Source organism: Arachis duranensis, chromosome 8 (genome assembly GCF_000817695.3).
Source record: "Arachis duranensis cultivar V14167 chromosome 8, aradu.V14167.gnm2.J7QH, whole genome shotgun sequence".
NCBI lineage: Eukaryota > Viridiplantae > Streptophyta > Magnoliopsida > Fabales > Fabaceae > Arachis > Arachis duranensis.
In genome coordinates, this window is record NC_029779.3 from 48,983,211 (window position 1) to 49,003,916 (window position 20,706).

The following is a 20,706-nucleotide window of genomic DNA, read 5'->3' on the forward strand; positions in this document are numbered from 1 at the left end:
CCACGACCTCTACCTCTGAAACTTCCTCTGCCTCTACTTTAAAAATTAAAACCATGACCTCATCTTTCTTGTGTACGGCTTGATTCTGCAACATTGTTTAAATTCACTTGACTTTTCAGGGCTTCCTCGGTTGATTTTTTTACTTCTCTAATATTCTACTGATGTGACTTTCCATGGTTCCTTACAACTCTGCAATCGTCATAGTATCCATATCGTGGGACTCTAGTATCGTAGTCACCACATGGTCATACTTCATCGGCATGGTGCGAAGAATTTTCTCCACCACTTTGCTATCGGGAATATCTTCTCCATAGACTCTCATCTTATTGACAAGATATGTAACACGAGTAAAATATTGCTCAACGGTTTCTGAGCTAGACATCTCGTACCTTTCATATTCTCTTCTTAAAGACTGTAGCTTTGCTTTCTGAGCTTTATCTACACCTTTATACGACAGCTCCAACGTATTCTATGCTTCTTTTGCACTTTTGGCATTTGCTATTTTGTCAAACACCGTATTATCTACTCCTTGATTAATTTGAGATAGCGTCAATTGATCTCTCCTCTGTTGGGCAGCATCTGCTCCTTCTTGCAAACCTGGTTCAATGAAATTCCACAGGTTCTGGGCCTTCAAATGGGTGGACATCAAAGTCTCCTAATAACTATAATCAAGTTTCCCATCTAACTTGGGACCGGACCACACAATATTGAAAGTGTTTGCCATACTGACTCTATGAATAAACAACTATGTGAGAACTCTCCCACACCTCACAAACTCTCAAACACCAGGCGCTGGATTAACCAGCTCTGATACCAAATGTAAGTATAATACCCATACTTTATTGGCCCTAGGATCACTCACTCATATAAATGACGCTACCAAATTTTTCATCTCTCAAATTCACTAATACTCATATGAAATAATAGAACAAAGAATGACTTCACATAATCATGTTTTTTTTTTCATTTCATAATTTCAAAACATACACATTTTATTATAGAACACACAAAATACATAAGGCATATATGCCTTTATATAGGCAAAGTTTCATACTAAAAGTTTATGATTCTACTAACTTCTTAATACACATACTTATCCAACTTTGCTTCTTCCTTTGACTATTCAAATAAGTAATTTCTAGCACATCTTGAAAATTCTTCATTAAGTTTAGTCATCAATCTTGAACCTTTCAATGCACTTCATGATTCTTCTAGTATAGAGGTGATGAGTGCAACTTTCTTTCAATTCCAATTCAATTTGATTTTGAACTTCTTCATTGTTGTAGAATGTTGTAGTTATACTACTCTCTTGAATGTTCTTGGTTATTCTTCAAATTTCCAACATCTTCTAGTAAATTAATGATTATTGTTTTCAATTCAAACTTTGCTTCTTCAATTCTTTAACCATGTTTCATGAAGCTTCTAGTCCATGCAAGTTGATTTAAAATTTTAATCAACAAAAGAGACTCCACACCATCTTAAATTTTTACAGCTTACCAAATAATGGAGGATTGTCTCTCCACAATATCAACATAAAGAGATTATTCCACCAACTCTTCTGTATAATTATAACTGACTAGAATTCTACTATAACTATTTTTTCATAGAAAATTTTTTACTGGCTAGCGCTGCAAATCTCAAAACTTGTTCCAGAATTTTTTTCGGTTGACATTAGATTGGGAGAGGTTCCAGAAGTGCATGTAAAAAATTATGAGCAATCTGATACCTTGATACCTAAACACCATTGTATAAATATTCATTTTATCTCTTGGCCAGGTAATATAGTCTTCGACATCTTTTATTTTTGTATGTAGTATAACTTGTACAATATCTAAGCCGAAATGAGTGTTTAATCATTGTTGATTCCAAATTAATTTTTTTACAATTAGTTGTTCTACCCATTAATTTTTAACTACAACATTAATGAGATTTTTTTTCACTCATTAAAAATAATCACCGTTTCTAGTGCTAGAACTTTGTTAAAACTTTATATTTGTTTTAATTAAAACTTTATATTTAACATAAGTGAAAGTAGTCTTCTTAAATTTCTGTATCATCGAGAGAAGATCTAGGTACTTATCCTGATTTTTCACATGAAGTACATACAAAATAGCTGTCAATTACTCTTTAGTCTTAGTAGGAGTATTAAGAACAAAAAATACTAATGACTTATCCAAATGTTCACTTGATCATTGATAGAGGAATATACCTGTAACATATTTATTAAGTTTTTACGCGCTTCCTCCGTAGCTTTACTAAAACGAATTGAGTTGTTTGCAAAAAAGAAAAAAAGAAAAAAAAATTAATAGTAGGACATTTGTAGTTTAGCCTCAAAATCATAATTTTGCATTTCTGTTTTTCTATGTGGAGTAGATGAGATAAATCCTTTACATAAATTAAAAAAAGATAAAAAAAGAGAGGATATCTCGTCTCAATCCTCTATATGATCTAAAGAAATCATAAGGTTAAACTTACTATTACATACTTCTTTACTATTTTTTTTTAAAATCCAACTTTTTTATAATTGTTCACACAAAATTTCATTTCACTCAACCATAAGTTTATATCAAACTTTAGAGTCATATCATGCTCACGCAATCTTTTATTTTTAAAAAATACATAAATATTTAATTAAAATTTATTAAAAAAGANATAATTTTATGTGTACATTCAATTATATATACTACGTCCATCAAACTAATTATTTTTTTATATCGTGTGTGTGAATAATTATAAAAAAAAAATTAATTTTATCGTTATGTAAAATATTTTATTGTAATTATATCCCTCTCACCGGCACCGCAGCAGTCGTCGCGTCGCGCGCCTGAGAAACCTCAGAGAACGTTGTCGTCGGGCGAGAGGCAGCGCCGTCGCCGTTCAGAGGAGAGTCATCTTCGTCGGCGTCCAGAGGAGAGTTCAGCCTGGCAATATTACCATTTTGCCCATCATTCCCAGAGAGATTGCACAGTAGCTTGCAGTAGCTGAAAGCCTGAAACAGTGAAAACAAGACTCTCCTCAGAACCTTTCATTCTCTTTTGTTTTGTGTTGTGTTGTTCATTACTTCACTGCCAATAATTGTTGTCGCAAATTCCTTTTCCCGGAAAAAAGAAGGTCTCCTTTTTCTCAACCAACAACAAGGTTTTGTTTCCAGTGGGTCCTCCTCGATCTTGTGGTAACTCCATCACCTACTACTGTTCCATTTTCCCTTGCCGTAGTTTCGAATCCCTTGAAATTGATGCCTCGTTTTTTTTAAATATTATTAGGTTTTGTGTGATTTTTTTGGTCATTTTTCTTTCCTGATTTTTACTCTGCTGACTGATTTCTATTGCCTGCTACAGGATTAGGGATTTCGTGCATGGATCCTGCTCTCAAGCTCTGTGCTTTGCTGGTTCTTAATTTATTAGGTATCAACGGTGGATGATTTTAAAAATGTGGTTAAATTATTCTTTTTTAGTACTTAGGTGTTAGAACTTAGAACTATGCATGAGTGCGTATCTTATGGTACTAGTGAATGGTTCTTATAGTACTTTGATTGTTTTTCCTATGTTTATTGTTTTGGTGCTAGTGAATGATGCTTTTGCAAGTGATTTTGGGCACTGTGAGAGAGTTGTTAAGAGTTGGGCATACACTTCCCTTGATAATGAAATCAGGGAGGATAAACACACGCTGGGGGATTTGCTGTTCTTCCTCCATGTGCCTAGGACGGGAGGGCGGACATATTTCCACTGGTAAATTTTGTTTTGTATGATGTAGTTATTGAGGCAGCTGAATGACTTTGAGCTGTGTTGTTGACAAGTTTGTCGACCTTTGTGTTTTGCAGTTTCTTGAAAAAATTGTATCCCAACTCTCTGGAATGCCCTCGCTCTTATGATAAGTTGCGCTTTGATCCAAGGTGCTATCTTGTTCTTACTATCATGCAGATGTAAAGCGTAGCAGCTTCTCTAAGTTCACAATATTCTTACTGTTGGTTGTAGTTTGTTCTTGAATAGCCATATTATACATACAAAAGTTTACTGTAAACTGAAAACAGATTACTTATTTAGTGTTTTCTCTGTGTTTGTCAATTTGTAGCAAACCAAAATGCAGGCTGTTAGTTACACATGATGACTATAGCATAACATCCAAACTTCCAAAGGCGAGAACTTCAGTTGTTACCATACTTAGGGATCCGGTAGATCGTGTCTTTAGTATGTATGAATTTTCAATAGAGGTTGCAGCTAGATTTTTGGTGCATCCCAACTTGACATCTGCAACACAAATGACTTTACGCTTGCGCTCTAAGACCAAAGGAGTTAGTACACTGGATATCTGGCCATGGAAGTATCTGGTTCCATGGATGCGGCAAGATCTTTTTGAAAGGGTATATCATGTTTCATTTGTAAAGCTTACTAATAAGTTCTGTGTCTGACCATCTATAGTAGCATTTATTAGAGGAGGATGGATATTGCTGATATAGTAGCATTGAAGAGCATATGCATCTAGCCTGGTTCTTGTGTGAAAAGTAATCTTGGACTTGCTAGGTAGTCTATGTTTAGGTGGATAACTTGTTTTTTATGGTATGATTATGACATAGATGTGTTTAAACCAATTGCTTATGTTGACGATGGAAACATAAATCCCCAAATTTGCCAAGGAGAAAGTAAATTATTTACTCCGTGATGTTCTCTATTTCGATGCGTTGCATATATGATTTATGTGGACCTTAAATTGACAGAGAGATGCAAGGCGCAGAAACGGACAGCATATAATAGAGAAGGATGATTATTATGACATGGAAGATTTTGCAATGCCATTATATGAATACATCAATCATCCTGCAGCCAGGGATATTGTACATAACGGAGCCACATTCCAAGTAATTCAGCTTGCATTTCTTTACAAGTATAGGGATTTTAAGTCATCATTTTATGCAATTGCCATGATATGTGTTATGCTGATTTCTCAAATAGTGGTTCAACTAGAATTTGTTGGCAAGAATTTCTTTCTTTCTTTCTTTTTTTTTGGTCAAATCTTATGTTGTTGATTATTGCCACAAGAAAATATGGATGAATCATGAATATATTTTCATTTGACTATAATTTACATCACATTGTATTAATTAGTTTCTTGGTAGTGGTGACCATAATCAATAAAAAAATTTGACTCTGACTATCAGGTTGCAGGTTTGACGAACAATTCTTATCTGGCAGAAGCACACGAAGTGCGCCATTGTGTACAGAAGTACAAGATTCTTGGCAAATATGTGCTACAAGTTGCAAAGGTAATAAATAAGCTTTGGAAGTTGTGATAATTTCAACATGTAGTTCTCAGCTTCTCCCTGTTCCTTTTCTCAATATGTGTTTCTTGTGCTTGTACATCTTGCAGAAGAAACTGGATAATATGTTATATGTTGGTCTTACTGAAGAGCATAGAGAATCTGCAACTATGTTTGCAAATGTGGTTGGTGCTCAGGTTATATCACAGCTTAATGCTCCAAACACTACCCTGGAGCTTGTTGATAAAACAGGTTAGTGTATTATATAACTTTATTAGCAATTTTCAGTTTCGGTCAAACTTTGGGGTAGGTTACAAAGGGGCTGTAAAATTAGTACAGAATTTAGAGCTAAGGCTATGTACCTGTGCATGTAATGCTTTCAGATGATATCGGCGAGCTTGTCTAATATTCTAATATCGCGTTTTACACTGAACTTTGGTAGACATTGATGTTGTCATCTTATGTTTAGTCTTGGGCTGTTGGCCATATCTTTTATTTTTTCTTTAAAAAAAATAAAAATAAAATTCAATGACATCTATCGTTGTTGTACATGTACTGCAGAACAGAGTTCAGTTTTGGATTTTGATCCTGATAGCAGTGAACATCAGGTAAGAAGCACCTCTTTCTTGATGTTACTTGGTTATTAAAGTTTGAGTGAGGGTAAATCCCTTTTCATTAAAAAATATAAAGGGAAGCACTCTTATAGCATTTCTCCCTTCAAGACAGAATAGTACCTCAGAGACAGTAGCAAGTGAGGTTACTTCAAGTGACAGTGGTGAAGCAACAAAGTTGAAGGTAAAGATGTTTCACACAACAACTATGCCGGTTTTATGAATTTATCAAATAGTTTATTTCCAATCTCTGATTGCATGCTTATTTTTCATCGATTTCAGATGTCTGCTAAAGAGCTCATGGATGCTTATGAAGGCTGCATCTCTAATTTACGCAAGGCCCAGTCAAGCCGGCGTATCGCTTCTTTGAAGGGGATTTCTCCAGTGAACTTTACTAAGGAGGTAAATAAATAGATATAATGCTAAAAGAATATCATTCCACAATTCTGTTCAATGAAGCATGAAACCTGGTCTTGTTGCTTGTTTGACTTGGGCATTGGATAATTTAAAAGCCTACCATTAACTTGCAGTGTTGTGCTATCCCTTGCCGATGACTCTTATGATTTTACAGGCACGGCTTCGAGTTAGTGAAGATGTTCTCCAAGAGATACGGTCTCTTAATGACCTGGACTTAGAGCTTTACGAGTATGCAAGAGCCATTTTCGATAAACAACATAAAGCTACAATGCGGATGTTCACTGAGGTATGTGTTGAAGGTCTGATCTTTCTTGTATTTCCTCTACAGGTATTAAAATAGTTAGGATAAGTAACAAAAGATATATTTATTAGGCTATGAAGTTGGCTTAACTATGAATTGGCCTGTTTCTCGCGACTTGCATGTTTCCGTGTTTTTTAATTTTGATTGCTTTTTACCTTTGCTAAATGCAGCAGAGATGGGACAATATATCAAGCAATGCCTCTGAAATCACTTTCTGGAAGTTCCTTCCATTGGCAATTACTTTTGCCTTCCTCATTTTCGTATCGCTACTAATTGTAAATGTGAGAAGAAGAACGTTGAAGATTAAGTAAGAACTGTACTAAAGTGCCATCTTTTTGTTCCTAGTTTTGTCCCTTCATATAGAAAGCTCAATTCTCAAGTCTTGGTTGGGGGTTCTTTCTGTTTTAACCATTTAGACATTTCGGTGCAACTATAAACTGTTATGATCATGATGGTATTTTTGTACCAACCAGTTCTACACATACAAGTATATGATTATAAGGAAAATTCAGAGCAATAGATTGGGCCCTTATTTATACTCTTCATATTCTACACTCTTATCAAAATTCCCATAGATTAAACGACGTCATTTACCTCTATCATGTATCAAGTCACAGGGAATTTGTTTACATGAGATTTTTTTTTTTTACCACCTCAAGTATAGTAAATTTCTTGTATCAAGCAATATGTTATATTTCACTCTTATTTAAACACAGCTTTGCAGAAGTTGCTAACTTTATCTTGAACGAAAGGTTTTGATTTACATTGTACTGAACAGATATAATTGAGCATTCCAAAATGGTGAAATAATTGATTGGACACCTGTATCCTTCATATTCTACAGTACACTTGCTTTCAATTGTATACACTATGAGGTTTGTTATGTAGATGTATTATTACATTAGTATTTGGATTATCCACTGTGTAAAAAATCATATAAATGCAATATTTAATTGGACAAATAGTGTAAGATTTTTAAAATAATATGAATTCATAAAAAATTGATTTTAATGTATGTTTAGTTTTCTAGCTTTATAGAGGCAAATCTAACCAAACTTAAATGGACTAATCTTTACCTCAATAATAATGAAAAAGGTTTTCAATGGAAAATGAAAATAATATTGATCTATTTTTATTGATGGGATACTATGTACATAAAAAATTGATCATATTAATATTAAGTTATAAAGGAATTTCAATTCAATTTATCCAATACATTATGAAACATCATTTTTAATGTAATAATTGTGTGTGTGTGAATAATTATAAACAAAACTGTAAATACATTGCTGTGTAAAATATTTTATTATTATTATTATTTATCTAATAAATTTAGTTTTGATGCACTAAGAATATAAAATGTTTTACACAATCGTGCAATTATGACCGTTCTCTTAGATAACCATTTACGTATTTAATATAAAAAGTAATTATTTAAAATTAATTTTTTATCTAATACCCTCAAACACTTTTTAGTTTGAAATGCAGTATGTAACTGTAAATTTGTACTTTCACTTTTCAACAAAGGATTAACATTCAACAACCTACATACTTGTGTGGCTCTAACAAGCTTTTAACTGAAGAGATGGATAGAGAAACTGACTTCACTTTCATGAAGTCATGAGTTTTATGATTCTATCATTCCTCCCTCCTCTTACTTCTTCTTCTTCTTCTTCTTCCACAAACACCAACAATCTTCTTCCAACACTGAAGAAAACTCACCCTCACAATCCAAAACTTGGTGGACAAAGCAGGGTCCTACCTAATCTTCTGTCTTTGGCCCTTGCAGCTTCAACATTAACCTCTCCCTTCCATTATTCACTTGCAATTCCTTCCCTCAATTCTCAATCATTCCCTCCACCAATCTCTCCCACAACTCCTTTCTCTCAATCCAAGAACTTACAGCTTGGACTGGAAAATGGGTATGTCAAAATTCTCAATTATTCATCATATATTGCCTTGTCTATTTTTAATTTTGAATAGATATCCAAATTGTTCTTCTAGAATTCTTTGTTGAATATTTTGCATCTAATTACTAATTAGTTTTTATTTTAGAGAATTATTTTTATCAGACAAATTAGTTCAGTCGTACTTTCTAGAAGTCTTAAGAATTACTTAGACAATTTCTGAGAGAACAAATTTGTTTCATAATGATATTTTTAAGAACTAAGACTGCGTTTATTTTTTAGAATAGGATAAGATAAACAATAGGAATAAGATTTATGTATAAGTGAAATTTGTTAGAGAGTAAAGTATCTCATCTGAACTAATTTAAATGTTTATTCTTTAAACTTATATATTAGACTAAGTTTTATGTATAAGTGAAATTTTGTTCAATTTTGTAGTTTATAGCATGTTTTATAGTGTTTTTTTTTTTAATAAAAAGGAGTTATAATTACCAAAACTCTTTTTGTACATTATTATTCTCTTGCAGAAAAATTAGACCATGTCCATCATTCAATCCAGGATGTATATCAACAAATGCTAAGTCTTCATCATTTGAACTCCCTTGGACAATTCCAGAAAATTCCTCAGACAATGCTATTGAGGTTACTATATATTATATCATTAATCATTAATCAATCAAAAGTGCCCTGTGTTTCTTTTATCCTAATTTCTTTGTTTGTGACTTTCTTGTTACATTTGCATTTTACATTTATGTCTTCTAGCCATTCCTCATGATCATCTCTTGAATTTTCTCCCATTTTTTCTATTTTTTTCCCCAGAAATTGCGGGAAGCAATACTAAAGACCCAGAAAAATGTGAAATTTCAGGCTGTGGAAGATACCCCTGATGGTAATGCATATTGCACTGTGAAGACTTAATCCATGTTTGATTTTAGAGAAAAGGACAAATTCATCCCCACTTTTTGGTCGACATTTAAGTATCTGAGAATTTAAAAATACATTTAAGTCCCTGAACTCTTCAAAATACTGACATATTGATTCTTGAGTTTAATTTGTCCAATTTTAAAAACTCTCTTACGTGTGCATCCGTATCAACCAGGTCAGTACAACGGGAGTCAAGTTTGATTTTTCTGTTGAGTCACAGACTCAAGTGAACATGAGAAATCGATATATCCAGGTTTTGAAAAGGTCAAAAACTTAAATATATTTTCAAATTATCAAAAACTTAAATATTTGCGGATCAAAAGGTCAAGGACCTATTTGTCCTTTTTTCTTGATTTTATATCAACTTTTTATAATTTGACCATTCTTTTCAAAACTTCTATCATAAACTCTCTTGAGTTTTGAACACAGCAAAAGCTAGTCTAAACTAATGTAACTTGCTCTATTCAGCTTTTAATTAATATACAAATTTGTTAGGGTAAAGAATATTTTTTGTCTTTAAAATTTAATAAAAAATTTTAAAAATACTCTTAAATTTTATTTTGTTTCAATTTCGTCTTAAAATTTTTCGATTTGCATCAAATATACTCTCAACAGCTATATTTTCAAAAAATTTAAGACCAATCCAACAAAAATACATGAAAATTATGCTTGATTTGCTTGGATTAAAGGTTGTTTTAATAAAATTGTTAATGAATTGGTCCTAAATTTCTTTAAAAGTTTAGTTGTCAGAGAATATATTTAATACAAATTAGATATTTTTTAGATAAAATTAAAATAAAATAAAATCTAAAAATATTTTTAAGGACAAAAACTATAATTTACCCTATTTGTTATTAATACCAGTAAGTAGCAACAATGATATAGGAAGTTACATTAATTACCAAAAGTGTCATGATTCATGAACCATTTCTTCTTAAGGGTTAAACTATTAAATAGTCAAACATGTATTGTTATATATCTTATCCATTCTTAATATTGCAGTGTAAATATATTTACCTTTGTCTTATAATGAAATTCTATCTTAATTTACAAGAATGAGCATTGTCATGTAAGTTGTTTTATGATATAATATTAGAGTTTTTATAACAAAAAATATAGAGTTCGATTTTTATTATTATAAAAAAAAGAATTTTAGTATAAAACAAAAAAAAAGAGGAAAAAAGAATTTATGTAAACTTTACAGATCAACTCCAAAATTAGTCTTTCGTGAAATAAAATGTTAGATATAACTATTCGTATCATTATCCATTAATAAAATTTTGGAATAAAGTATATCTTTTGTTCTTGAAATTTGATAAAAATTTTAAAAATATCTATAAGTTTTTTTTCTTTTAATTTTGTCCTAAAAATTTTCGATTTACATCAAATATATTCCTAACAGCTAATTTTTCGAAAAATTTAGGACCAATTTAACAATAATTTCATAAGAACAACATTCAACGCAAACAAATCAAACATAACTTTCATGTATTTTTGTTGGATTGATCTTAAATTTTTTAAAAATTTAGCTATCAGGGATATATTTGATGTAAATAAAAAACTTTTGGGATGAAATTAAAACAAAATAAAACTTATAGATATTTTTGAAATTTTTGCTAAATTTCAAGGACAAAAAATATATTTTATCCAAAAATTAAAATATCAGACAAAAAAAATGAATAATTATATATCTAACAAAAAGAAAACAATATACCATAAGCAACAATATAAGAATGAAGTTCTACTTATGATAACTTCATTAATACTAGGAATAATTCATATATATGCAGGGCAATATCTGCAAGCAGAAGTTGATGGAGGGTTTGATAGAGATGTACTTGAATTTCTAGTGAAAGGTGATGTAGTTTTATACAGATGTATGGCAACAAAAGTAACTTATGTATACCCTTTCACAACAGCATTTGGAGATTCTAAGGGTCAACAATCAAGACTCAAGCAAATTGGAGACCAATTGGGATGGTATGCTCCAACTTTTGATTCCATGCAAGAACAACAATAATAATGCACTTTCAATTATTTGTATCAAACTAGCAAAGTTCATTCATTATTGATTCAATGTCATCAACACAATTCTCATATATATCAAATATATAAATAACAAAGTTCTATTATATTTTACATTTTAGTATTATTAATCTCAGAGTCTCAAACTCACCAAGACAGAAACATATTTCTGGATATGATTCAATATTTTTTGTTTTAATGTGTCATAAAATTATTTATTCTAAAAATTTAAATTGACAAAAATAAATACACGAATAATTATATTTTTAATATGTTTTTTGTGTAACAATTTTTTATTTTAGGTTTACGTGAAATTTTTAATTGTTTATATCATATTGAAATTCTTTTCTTTTGGAAGTAATAAGAGACAGATTCTAAATCTTTTAATCATAAAATATTTTGACAATATATTATAAAAATATTTATTCTAAAAATTTAAGTTGAAAAAAAAAATATATAAATATTTTAGCTTTTGATGCACTCCACTTAACTAAAATAAATAAATAGTTGCAAATACCTTAGAACTAGGAGTGGAAAAAAGTCAGACGGCTTGTCAGGGGCCTGTAGCCTGGCCTGTGTTTGGCCTGGTCTGGCCTGTTATAAAATAGGTACAGGCCTAGACTCTTTTAAAAGTCTTAATATATTAATAGACTAGGCCCAGGCTTACTAATTAGCTTTATAGGCCTGTCAGGCCTGCCTGGGCCTGTTAATATATAATTTTTTTTTTGGTGACTACTGTTAAAATATAATTAAATATATAAATAATTATTTATTATTAATAAAATTATGAGATATTTTAAATTTATTATATTTTATTATAAATATTTTTGTATATTTTAAATATGTTAAAAGTTTAAAATTTTTTATAAATATTAAATATATGACATATTACATATAACTATTTTTATTAAAAAATAATTTTTTAAATAATATTTTTATTTTTGTAAAAAAAATTATCAGATTTTTTAACAGGCTTCAGGCCAGGCCAGGCTGAATAACAGACCAAGCCTAGTAATTTATAAAGAACTTATAACAAACTACGGACCAGGCTCAGACCAATCAACTGTATGACAGCCTTGGCCTGTTTCCACCCCTATTTAGAACAACACGGAATAATTAATAATTTAATATTCTATGTACTTTCCAAATTTTAAACCAAGGTAGAGAATTTCTTGTGAGGAAGGATGGTAAATTACTACTTAATCTTAGGCATTGGGAATAAAGAGATCAATAGTATTGCCCTTTTATGACTAACAGAGGAAAAACATAATTTTTTTATTTATTTTTGAAAAAAAAAATTGACAAAAAATGCTAGTTATACATGTTACCATAGATGTAAATATCATAAATATCTTTTATTCAGATTTAAATTTTATTCACTTATTATAAGTTCAAATGACTTATCATCATATATAACCAGTTGTTAACAACTGCCTATACTATAATATATACATATGTGTGCTTCTGAACCACATTCTTCTACACAAAAATCATCATTATTTCTTAGTTTTTATAATTTTGAAATATACTTTTTAATATTTTTTTCAGCATCACATACAAAAGGTTGAGCCCTACATGATGTGATGGATCTAAAAGGCCTGATATTTCTTTGGGAGTATTGGCAAGAAGGACAGTTAACAAAAGCCAATTAATAAAAAAGACTAATTAAATTATATCATTATTATTAAAAAGAACTTATTTAAATAAAACTTATAAAGAAGGACCAACATCATTATTATTAAAAAGAACTTATTTAAATAAAACTTATAAAGAAGGACCAACATATTATTTTAAAAGCACAATAACGTTATTAATTAATCTCTAATGATATTTTAAATATCAAACAAAAAAAATCTTTTTAATTTTTTCAGTTTCAATTCATTATTCATCTTTACTTTTAGTGTAATTTTAATTTTTTTCACAAAAAATCACATATCAAAATTAATTATCAAAGATAATTCAAAGAATAACCATAACCAAGTCTCAAGGCAAAATAAATTTGTATATAAAAAAAATTCTTAGATTTTCTAAATTAGGCTATAAAACTTACTTTGTTAATTGGCGATTTCTTTTCTTTTATTTTTTTTGATAAATTTCTTCAATTGATTCTCTACTTTTAAGTATAAATAGAATTAGAGACTTAGATGAGTAAGATTTTAGATATTACAATATTTATAAAAGAAGATTAAAAATTTAGAGTTATTAAATTTAGGGATTTAGAAATTAAAAAAAACGAATTAGGGTTTTTTTAATATTTTTTAATGTTAAAAATTGATTAAAGATATGATTGTCTATTTAAAATAATTATTTAATCCTTTTTCTTAAATTGATTTAAATTGGTCTTTTGAAATAAGTTTAATATAATTAGTCGTCCTTTTTAATAATTATTTATTGTTAGTGGTCCTTGGGATTAAATTTTCCCTATTTCTTTTTGAGACTCCAACACCTTTAATAGAATAATATCTTCCAAAGAAGTATCAATTCCATGATGGAAAGTGATCAAGAGAGAGACACTAAGAAATATCTTTACTATAATTACAAAACTATCATCTTTAGTATTAAGATATAGGCTATCACAAATATCCAGCAGTTTAAAAGTATTCTTCAATGGATTTTCTCTTAATAAGAAAGATATTTTCGTCCTTACAAAATTTTGGATATATTAAGTTAACACACATTTCTTTCTATATCACTAAATGAGATATAAAATTTATAGTCAACATTTAAACTGGTCCCTAAAAGATTTTAAACAGGATCTTATTAAAAAATTTATTTGTTCAACATACATATTAAAATTTTAATTGAAAGTGATCAAAAGACTAATCTATTCAATAAAAATAATTTTTAAGACTTTCAGTGTAACAAAAATCTGTTGATGATCTATTTTAAAATTTATTAGAGATTAATTCGGATGTTACTAACTCTTATATCACATTCTCAATATGAGAGATATTTTTGTAATCTTTTTATTTTTAATGTGATAATATATATAAAGAAAACAATGATAATATTTTTAGTTAAATGCACATCAAAACTTTTTCGCCATATAATATAAGAGGTAATACTTATATCTTATATATACTTTACATTAAATCTAATTATACAAAATAAAAAAAAATGTATATTTGAATCAATTTAAAAATATAGTACTAATACACACACAAAATGACAAATATGATCTAAATAATACCTACATTCAATGATAGCAAAAACTCGGATTCGGATATTTTAAAGTTTGAATTTTACTTTAGAGAGTAAAGTGTGATCTTTTACTCTTGAATAGTTTCTCTTTCATATTTATTATTGGTCCCACCTATGAAATTAATAGTGAGAGATCATACTTTACTCTCTAAAATAAAATTCAAACTTTAAAGAATCCAAATTCCAAAAGCTTACCTGCAACTATTTTTGTTTTTATCTGAAGTTGATAATTAAAAATTGTTATATTTTAATTTAGTTAAATATGTTAAATTATTTAAAGACTTTTAGCTATCAACTTCAAGTGAATACAACTAGACGTGAGTCTCCACCTTCAATGATACATGAGTGCATACCTTCCTTCATTATATATACTGGTTATAATGCTAACTTGACAAGTTAACCCCACAATCATTCAAGAAAACTAGTGGCAAAAAGGAGCAAGATATAGAGCAACCTGAAGCAACACATAACATGGTTGTTTCAATGCAGAAGAAGAACAAGATGAAGGAGTTCATAGGACACAGATGGGTAGTGTTTGTGTGTGCAATATGGGACATGTCATTTGCAGGAACATCATACATGTTTGGGAGCATTTCTCCAGTGATCAAGAGCAGCATGGGATACAATCAGCAACAAGTGGCGTTTTTGAGTGTTGCAAAGGATCTTGGTGACAACGTTGGACTCCTTGCTGGTAAGATCAGTGAGGTTTCACCAACTTGGAGGGTCATTCTTGTTGGGGTTATTCAGAATGTTTTTGGTTATGGCCTTGTTTGGCTTGTTGTCACTCATAGACTTCCTTCTTTGCCTTTGTGGATGGTAAGTTAGTTAGTTAGTTACTCACTATCCAAATTTCTTTTGAGTAAATTAGTTCACCATAAATAGTAATTACTTCCACGAAAATATTTTCATTTAAAAATAATATTGTGAATAGTTAGATAATTCAGTCAAACATGGTTGAAATATCTAACTGTTTACAATATCACTTTTTTATAAAAATGTGAAGTAGCTACTATCATAAATTAGTATAATGTGGTACCTTAATTTTTAATATTTTTCTAGTTTGAAACAATTCTTTTGTTAAACCATTTCTTACAAATAGTTTAATGCCTAATGACACTTAAGATATTTATATTTTAGTTATCATTTTTGTATAAAAATATTTTTATGTAAATAATATTTTTAAAATATGTCACAATTGTTTAATTTTAATTTATGCGTAAAATCAATGAAGTACATTTTAGAAACTTACTCTTTGATTTTGTTAATTGTTGAAATCCTAATACTGCATTTTTTCGGTTAATTTTTGAAGTTGAATTAGGTATAGTCGTAAGATTAATGAATGATTAGTGCATTATTACTCTTTTAGGTTTAAACTATATATGTCTACCATTATTTCTCAATTATTACCCCCTTAATAGTGCTATATATTGTTTATTTGTTTACTATTTTAATTTGTTTGCGCAGATAATGATTAATAAAAAAATCTGTTAGTTGGTTCGTGGATATTATGTCTTTCTAACTTTCTTTGTTCTGTTCAAGAAGTTGTTGAATTGTGGAGAGGTTTACAATGACCACAAAGTGTTTGATAAAATTCCTAAACGAAAAAATTCAGCATATGATCTATTATAACCTTGAGAGACTTCACATAATATGTTATTATCATATATCAACAAGGTCACATTTATCTTACCTAATTCATATTACTATGCATTTTTAACTTGATTATATCTTGAGTTTCTTCTAATTGCTATACTTTTTTTTTTTTCCAATTCATATTCTGTCAATACTTTCTTAACATGACAGTGATTTGCAGCTATGCTTTTTCATCTTCTTGGGACAAAATGGATCTACATATTACAACACGGCCGCGCTAGTTTCTTGTGTGCAAAGTTTCCCGGAGAGTCGAGGACCGGTGGTGGGGATACTGAAGGGTTTTGTTGGCTTAAGCGGCGCAATATGGACTCAAATTGTTGCAATGATCAGCTTCCCTGATCAAGCATCTCTGATTTTTGTCATAGCAGTTGGGCCTGCTATGGTTTCTTGCGCTCTCATGTTCATCATAAGGCCTGTCGAAAGCTACAACAAGCAATCTTCTAGATCCTCTGAGGATGGTTCTGGCTTCATGTTCATCTATAGCGTTTGCCTTCTCTTAGCAGCATACCTTATGGGGGTTTTAATGCTAGAAAACATGTTCAATTTGGACCACAACACCATTACATTAATTGCGATTGTTTTGATCATTCTCATTTTGCTTCCAATTATAGTTCCTATCTTTATGGTTTTCTTTACTCAACCTCAAAATCTAGATCAAGAAAGCCTTCTTCAACCAGAAACAAGAACAAGTACATCAACGCGTGTGGTAGATGGTGAGACTAGTGCAAGTTCTTGCCTTGTCAAAGAAGATAAAGCTCAAAAGCAAACAGGGCTGCCAGTAACCGAAAGGCCAGGAAAAATTGTTAAGTTTCAAGCTAAGCTTTCGCGAGTAATCTCTGAAGCTGTGAAGAAACTGAAGCAGAAGAATGGGCCGCATCGAGGAGACGATTTCACCCTATCACAAGCATTGATGAAGGCTGATTTCTTGATCATGTTCTTCTCTATTGTCTTGGGGTGTGGATCAGGTTTGACAATGATCAACAACATGGGTCAGATTTGCCAGTCCTTGGGAGACAATAATGTCAACGTGTATATATCAGTTATTAGCATATCAAACTTCCTCGGCCGAGTCGGCGGTGGCTTTTTCTCAGAGGTTATAGTAAGGTTTGCTCTCTTCCTTTCTTGATTTTGAACTTTAGTGCTGCCTAGTGTTTGGTTGCGAGTTTTGATTTTGGATAGGAAAGTCAGGATCAGAAGGGTTTGAACTCTAAAGTGTAAAGCTTAATTCATTTTATACTTCAATTATTTCACATCCTTACCTTTCCCTCCAAAATCAAAACTCCAAATCCTATAATCCCTTTACTGATGTACCCTTTTTCCCTAAATAGAAATTTTGCGTACTCGAGACTTCTTGCATTGGCAGTGGTTCAAGGAATGATGGCAGTGGGACTCTCCTACTATGCCATGGGTTTGGTTGGTCAAGTTTATGTAGTGGCCATATCAACGGGTTTTGGCTATGGTGCACACTGGTCAATTGCAATTGCTGCAGCTTCGGAGATATTTGGCTTGAAGAACTTTGGAACTTTGTACAATTTTCTCACCGTGGCTAGCCCAACCGGATCTCTATTTTTGTCCGGATTCGTCGCGAGCAAAATATATGACTACTATGCAGAGCAGCAAGCAAAACAGAGAATGCAGAGTCTTAAGGCCTCATTGAACTTTACATTGCCTTATGTCGCAAGAAACGAAGAATCGCTTGTTTGTGAAGGAAACATATGCTTTTCCCTAACATGTATAATCTTTGCAGTGGTTTGTCTGTTCGCTGCAGCTTTGAGCTTGATCTTAGTCCACCGGACTAAGAGGTTCTATGCGCAACTTCATGTGAAGTCTCTATCTTGAGTAGTGTCATTAAGGTTGCTTTCGAAAACTGTCTCAGGATAGAAATATAGATATCGAGCGACACAAACCTATTTGTGCAAGAAAATAGGTGTCTCAGAATATATTTTTTGGCCACAATATAGGACAATGGAGACAGATTCAGTGTTTTTGAATTCAATGTCTTGAAGTTACAAAGATCCTAGGTTTGAATGTTGTATTGGATGTGTACATGGTCTATTATGTGTAATTGTTGTGGCCTTTCTTGTCCAAGATTGTTTTATTCATATTGCCTATGTGAGCTTGCTTATATAGAAATCCCTTCTTGGAGATCATATGCAAGAATATGTCCAAATCAAAATAATAAAAAAGAATTTTGTATCTCCTTTTACTCTTAGCTTGAAGATGTTTGAAACCCACTACATACTTTTGGAGTTTTAGGTTAGTTTATTGATAAATAAGAAGAATTTTACGGCTAATTTTTTTTATATGAAAAAAAATTGTGTGTGATTCATCATCATAGATCATTGGTGTGTTTTTCTTAAATATGGATTTTTTTTAAAATTTTGAGTAACAAATCGGACTCTCAGATTTGGGGGAGTAGAGAAATCTGAGGGTTAGATTTCATAGGGTTATAAATCTGAGGGTCAGATTTGTATATTGAAAAAAATTTAAAATAAAAAAACTTAAGTCTAACCCTCAAATTTGTATTATTTTAAAAAAAATTAAACCACAAATCTGATGTCAGATTTGTGGTTATCAACAAAAAAAAATAAAAACACTACAAATTTGACCCTTAGATTTGTGGTATCCATATAAATAAAAAACACACAAAATTTTCACCTTATTTAAAAACACCACCTTCTACCCCCATATTAAAAATACAAAGTGGAATTTTACACCGTTGTACAATTAAATTTGTTCTTTTAGATGACCATTTACGTGATCAAAATAAAATATAGTTATTTTTATTGATGTAGTATTACGTAATTAGATGCATATATAAAACTATTTTATACTGGCATTGCATCAAAATTAAATTCTAAATAAGAATTTAACTTTACTATAAATCATATTTTAAAAGATATTTTCTAATTAGCTATGGGCTGGATAATTGAAACCGAGGCCATGTTGTTGTCATTTTTGTGGATTTGGGCCTCTGACATGTTGTTTGAAGATATTATTGTATTTATTGTTGTGTGTGGAATATAAAATTGAAACGAGAATTAACTTGAGTTGGTCGAGTGGTCAACTCATTTGTCCGTTTAAGTAAGTGTCTAGGATTTGAATTCTACCTTGTGTATGCAATAACTCATTGGTCAACGACAAACCCTTAAATAGAACTCAAATTCGCGACAGATTAATCTTTAGTTTATTGGACTGAAAGATACCATAGACAACTAACAAAAATTTAGAATAAAAGACAAATAAGTCTCTAACCTTAAATGCAGACATTTTTGTCCCTTAAAATTGAAAAATACATTTAAATTTCTCACCTTATAAAACGCGTGACAATTATACCCTTCTGTCGAGTTGGGGTTCAAAACGACAACGGAGAATGTTGACCTAGAGGGGGTGGAGACTGAACTACTCGTTTTGCCTGATGATGTAAATGGGGAACAAATTATTAATGAACAAATTCGTCCTTATGCTCCAAAACGAATATATTTAATTTATGTTTCTATGATAATAATATATTTATTGTTATTATTACATCTTATAATGATAATTATATATTTTTTATATTTATTAAAAAAAATTTACTAAAAATTATGTAGCTATTGCTAAAACCTTTTAACGATAAAGTATAAGCCGATTAAAATTCAATTTACGATAAACATATTAACAACTATTTTTATTACCACTAAAAATAAATAAATGATCGTTAAAAATTATTTTTGTAGTAGCGATTTGATATATATTCTCCTTTCTAAATTTGTATACATCCGTATTTATTATATTAATAGCATTAAAGTTTGAATTTAATATTCATATGTCATCAAACTCGTTGTTTACTTTTGCCTTGGAAATAGGATATGAGTTAATGGATACTGTGACTATCTTGTCCTACGTGAAGAATTCTAATATAAGTCATGAGGATTTTGGTGTCTCTAAAAAGTCAAAATAAAGCATTAATGGAAGAGTTAGGTTTTTTATCTAAATAAAAAATTTCATATTTCTTAGTTTATGTTATAGGAAAGGAAACTACATACATTTTTGTGCATTATGTTAAAATATAATTTCGCATTAGCGAAATTGAGAAAGAAAAGTAACCAGTATTTAAAACTATGGCTTAAGAAATCTTCTTCTAATACACAAATCTAATTATGCATGAAAATTAAACACTTTATATATTTATCATAAATTTTTTTATAATTCTTATTTTATTTGTCACTCTTAAATTGAAATGATCACAATATAAACTTATTTTTAGAAGGAATAGATATTGTAAGTTTGTAACTGTTATTTTGAAATACGATTTCTTTCTTCATAATTTTTACAAACATACAATATAAAAAATTTATACGTGAATTAGGATGGCATTATAAAAAATGGAAGTAGAATTTTGATTTCTTATTTTTAGATTATAATTAGTTG

At 30.3% G+C, this 20,706-nt stretch overlaps 3 protein-coding genes across 4 annotated transcripts; all 3 read left to right on the plus strand.

Annotated features, from left to right (window-relative positions):
- The first annotated feature begins 2,768 nt into the window (after positions 1–2,768).
- On the plus strand, positions 2,769–7,119 carry LOC107463583 (protein-tyrosine sulfotransferase). Of its 2 annotated transcripts, none has more exons than XM_016082397.3 (13): positions 2,769–3,172; positions 3,339–3,404; positions 3,566–3,728; positions 3,821–3,892; positions 4,072–4,360; positions 4,715–4,855; positions 5,156–5,260; positions 5,365–5,506; positions 5,816–5,862; positions 5,981–6,049; positions 6,148–6,267; positions 6,437–6,568; positions 6,754–7,119. In XM_016082397.3, exons 2-13 carry the CDS (start codon positions 3,356–3,358, stop codon positions 6,892–6,894), a joined length of 1,470 nt encoding a protein of 489 aa, XP_015937883.1. In that variant the 5' UTR covers positions 2,769–3,172; positions 3,339–3,355; the 3' UTR covers positions 6,895–7,119. The 2 variants fall into 2 exon arrangements, with proteins under 2 accessions (XP_015937883.1, XP_015937884.1); XM_016082398.3 differs by having other exon boundaries at positions 6,757–7,119.
- Positions 7,120–8,160: 1,041 nt separating this feature from the next.
- On the plus strand, positions 8,161–11,563 carry LOC107463470 (thylakoid lumenal 17.9 kDa protein, chloroplastic). The gene is made up of 4 exons (XM_016082265.3): positions 8,161–8,505; positions 9,018–9,132; positions 9,310–9,379; positions 11,205–11,563. The coding sequence occupies exons 1-4, from the start codon at positions 8,204–8,206 to the stop codon at positions 11,432–11,434; spliced, it is 717 nt and encodes a 238-aa protein (XP_015937751.1). The 5' UTR covers positions 8,161–8,203; the 3' UTR covers positions 11,435–11,563.
- Positions 11,564–15,056: 3,493 nt separating this feature from the next.
- Positions 15,057–18,450, plus strand: LOC107463613 (protein NUCLEAR FUSION DEFECTIVE 4). Its single transcript, XM_016082440.3, has 3 exons — positions 15,057–15,456; positions 16,454–17,397; positions 17,622–18,450. The coding sequence occupies exons 1-3, from the start codon at positions 15,112–15,114 to the stop codon at positions 18,130–18,132; spliced, it is 1,800 nt and encodes a 599-aa protein (XP_015937926.1). The 5' UTR covers positions 15,057–15,111; the 3' UTR covers positions 18,133–18,450.
- The last annotated feature ends 2,256 nt before the right edge of the window (positions 18,451–20,706 follow it).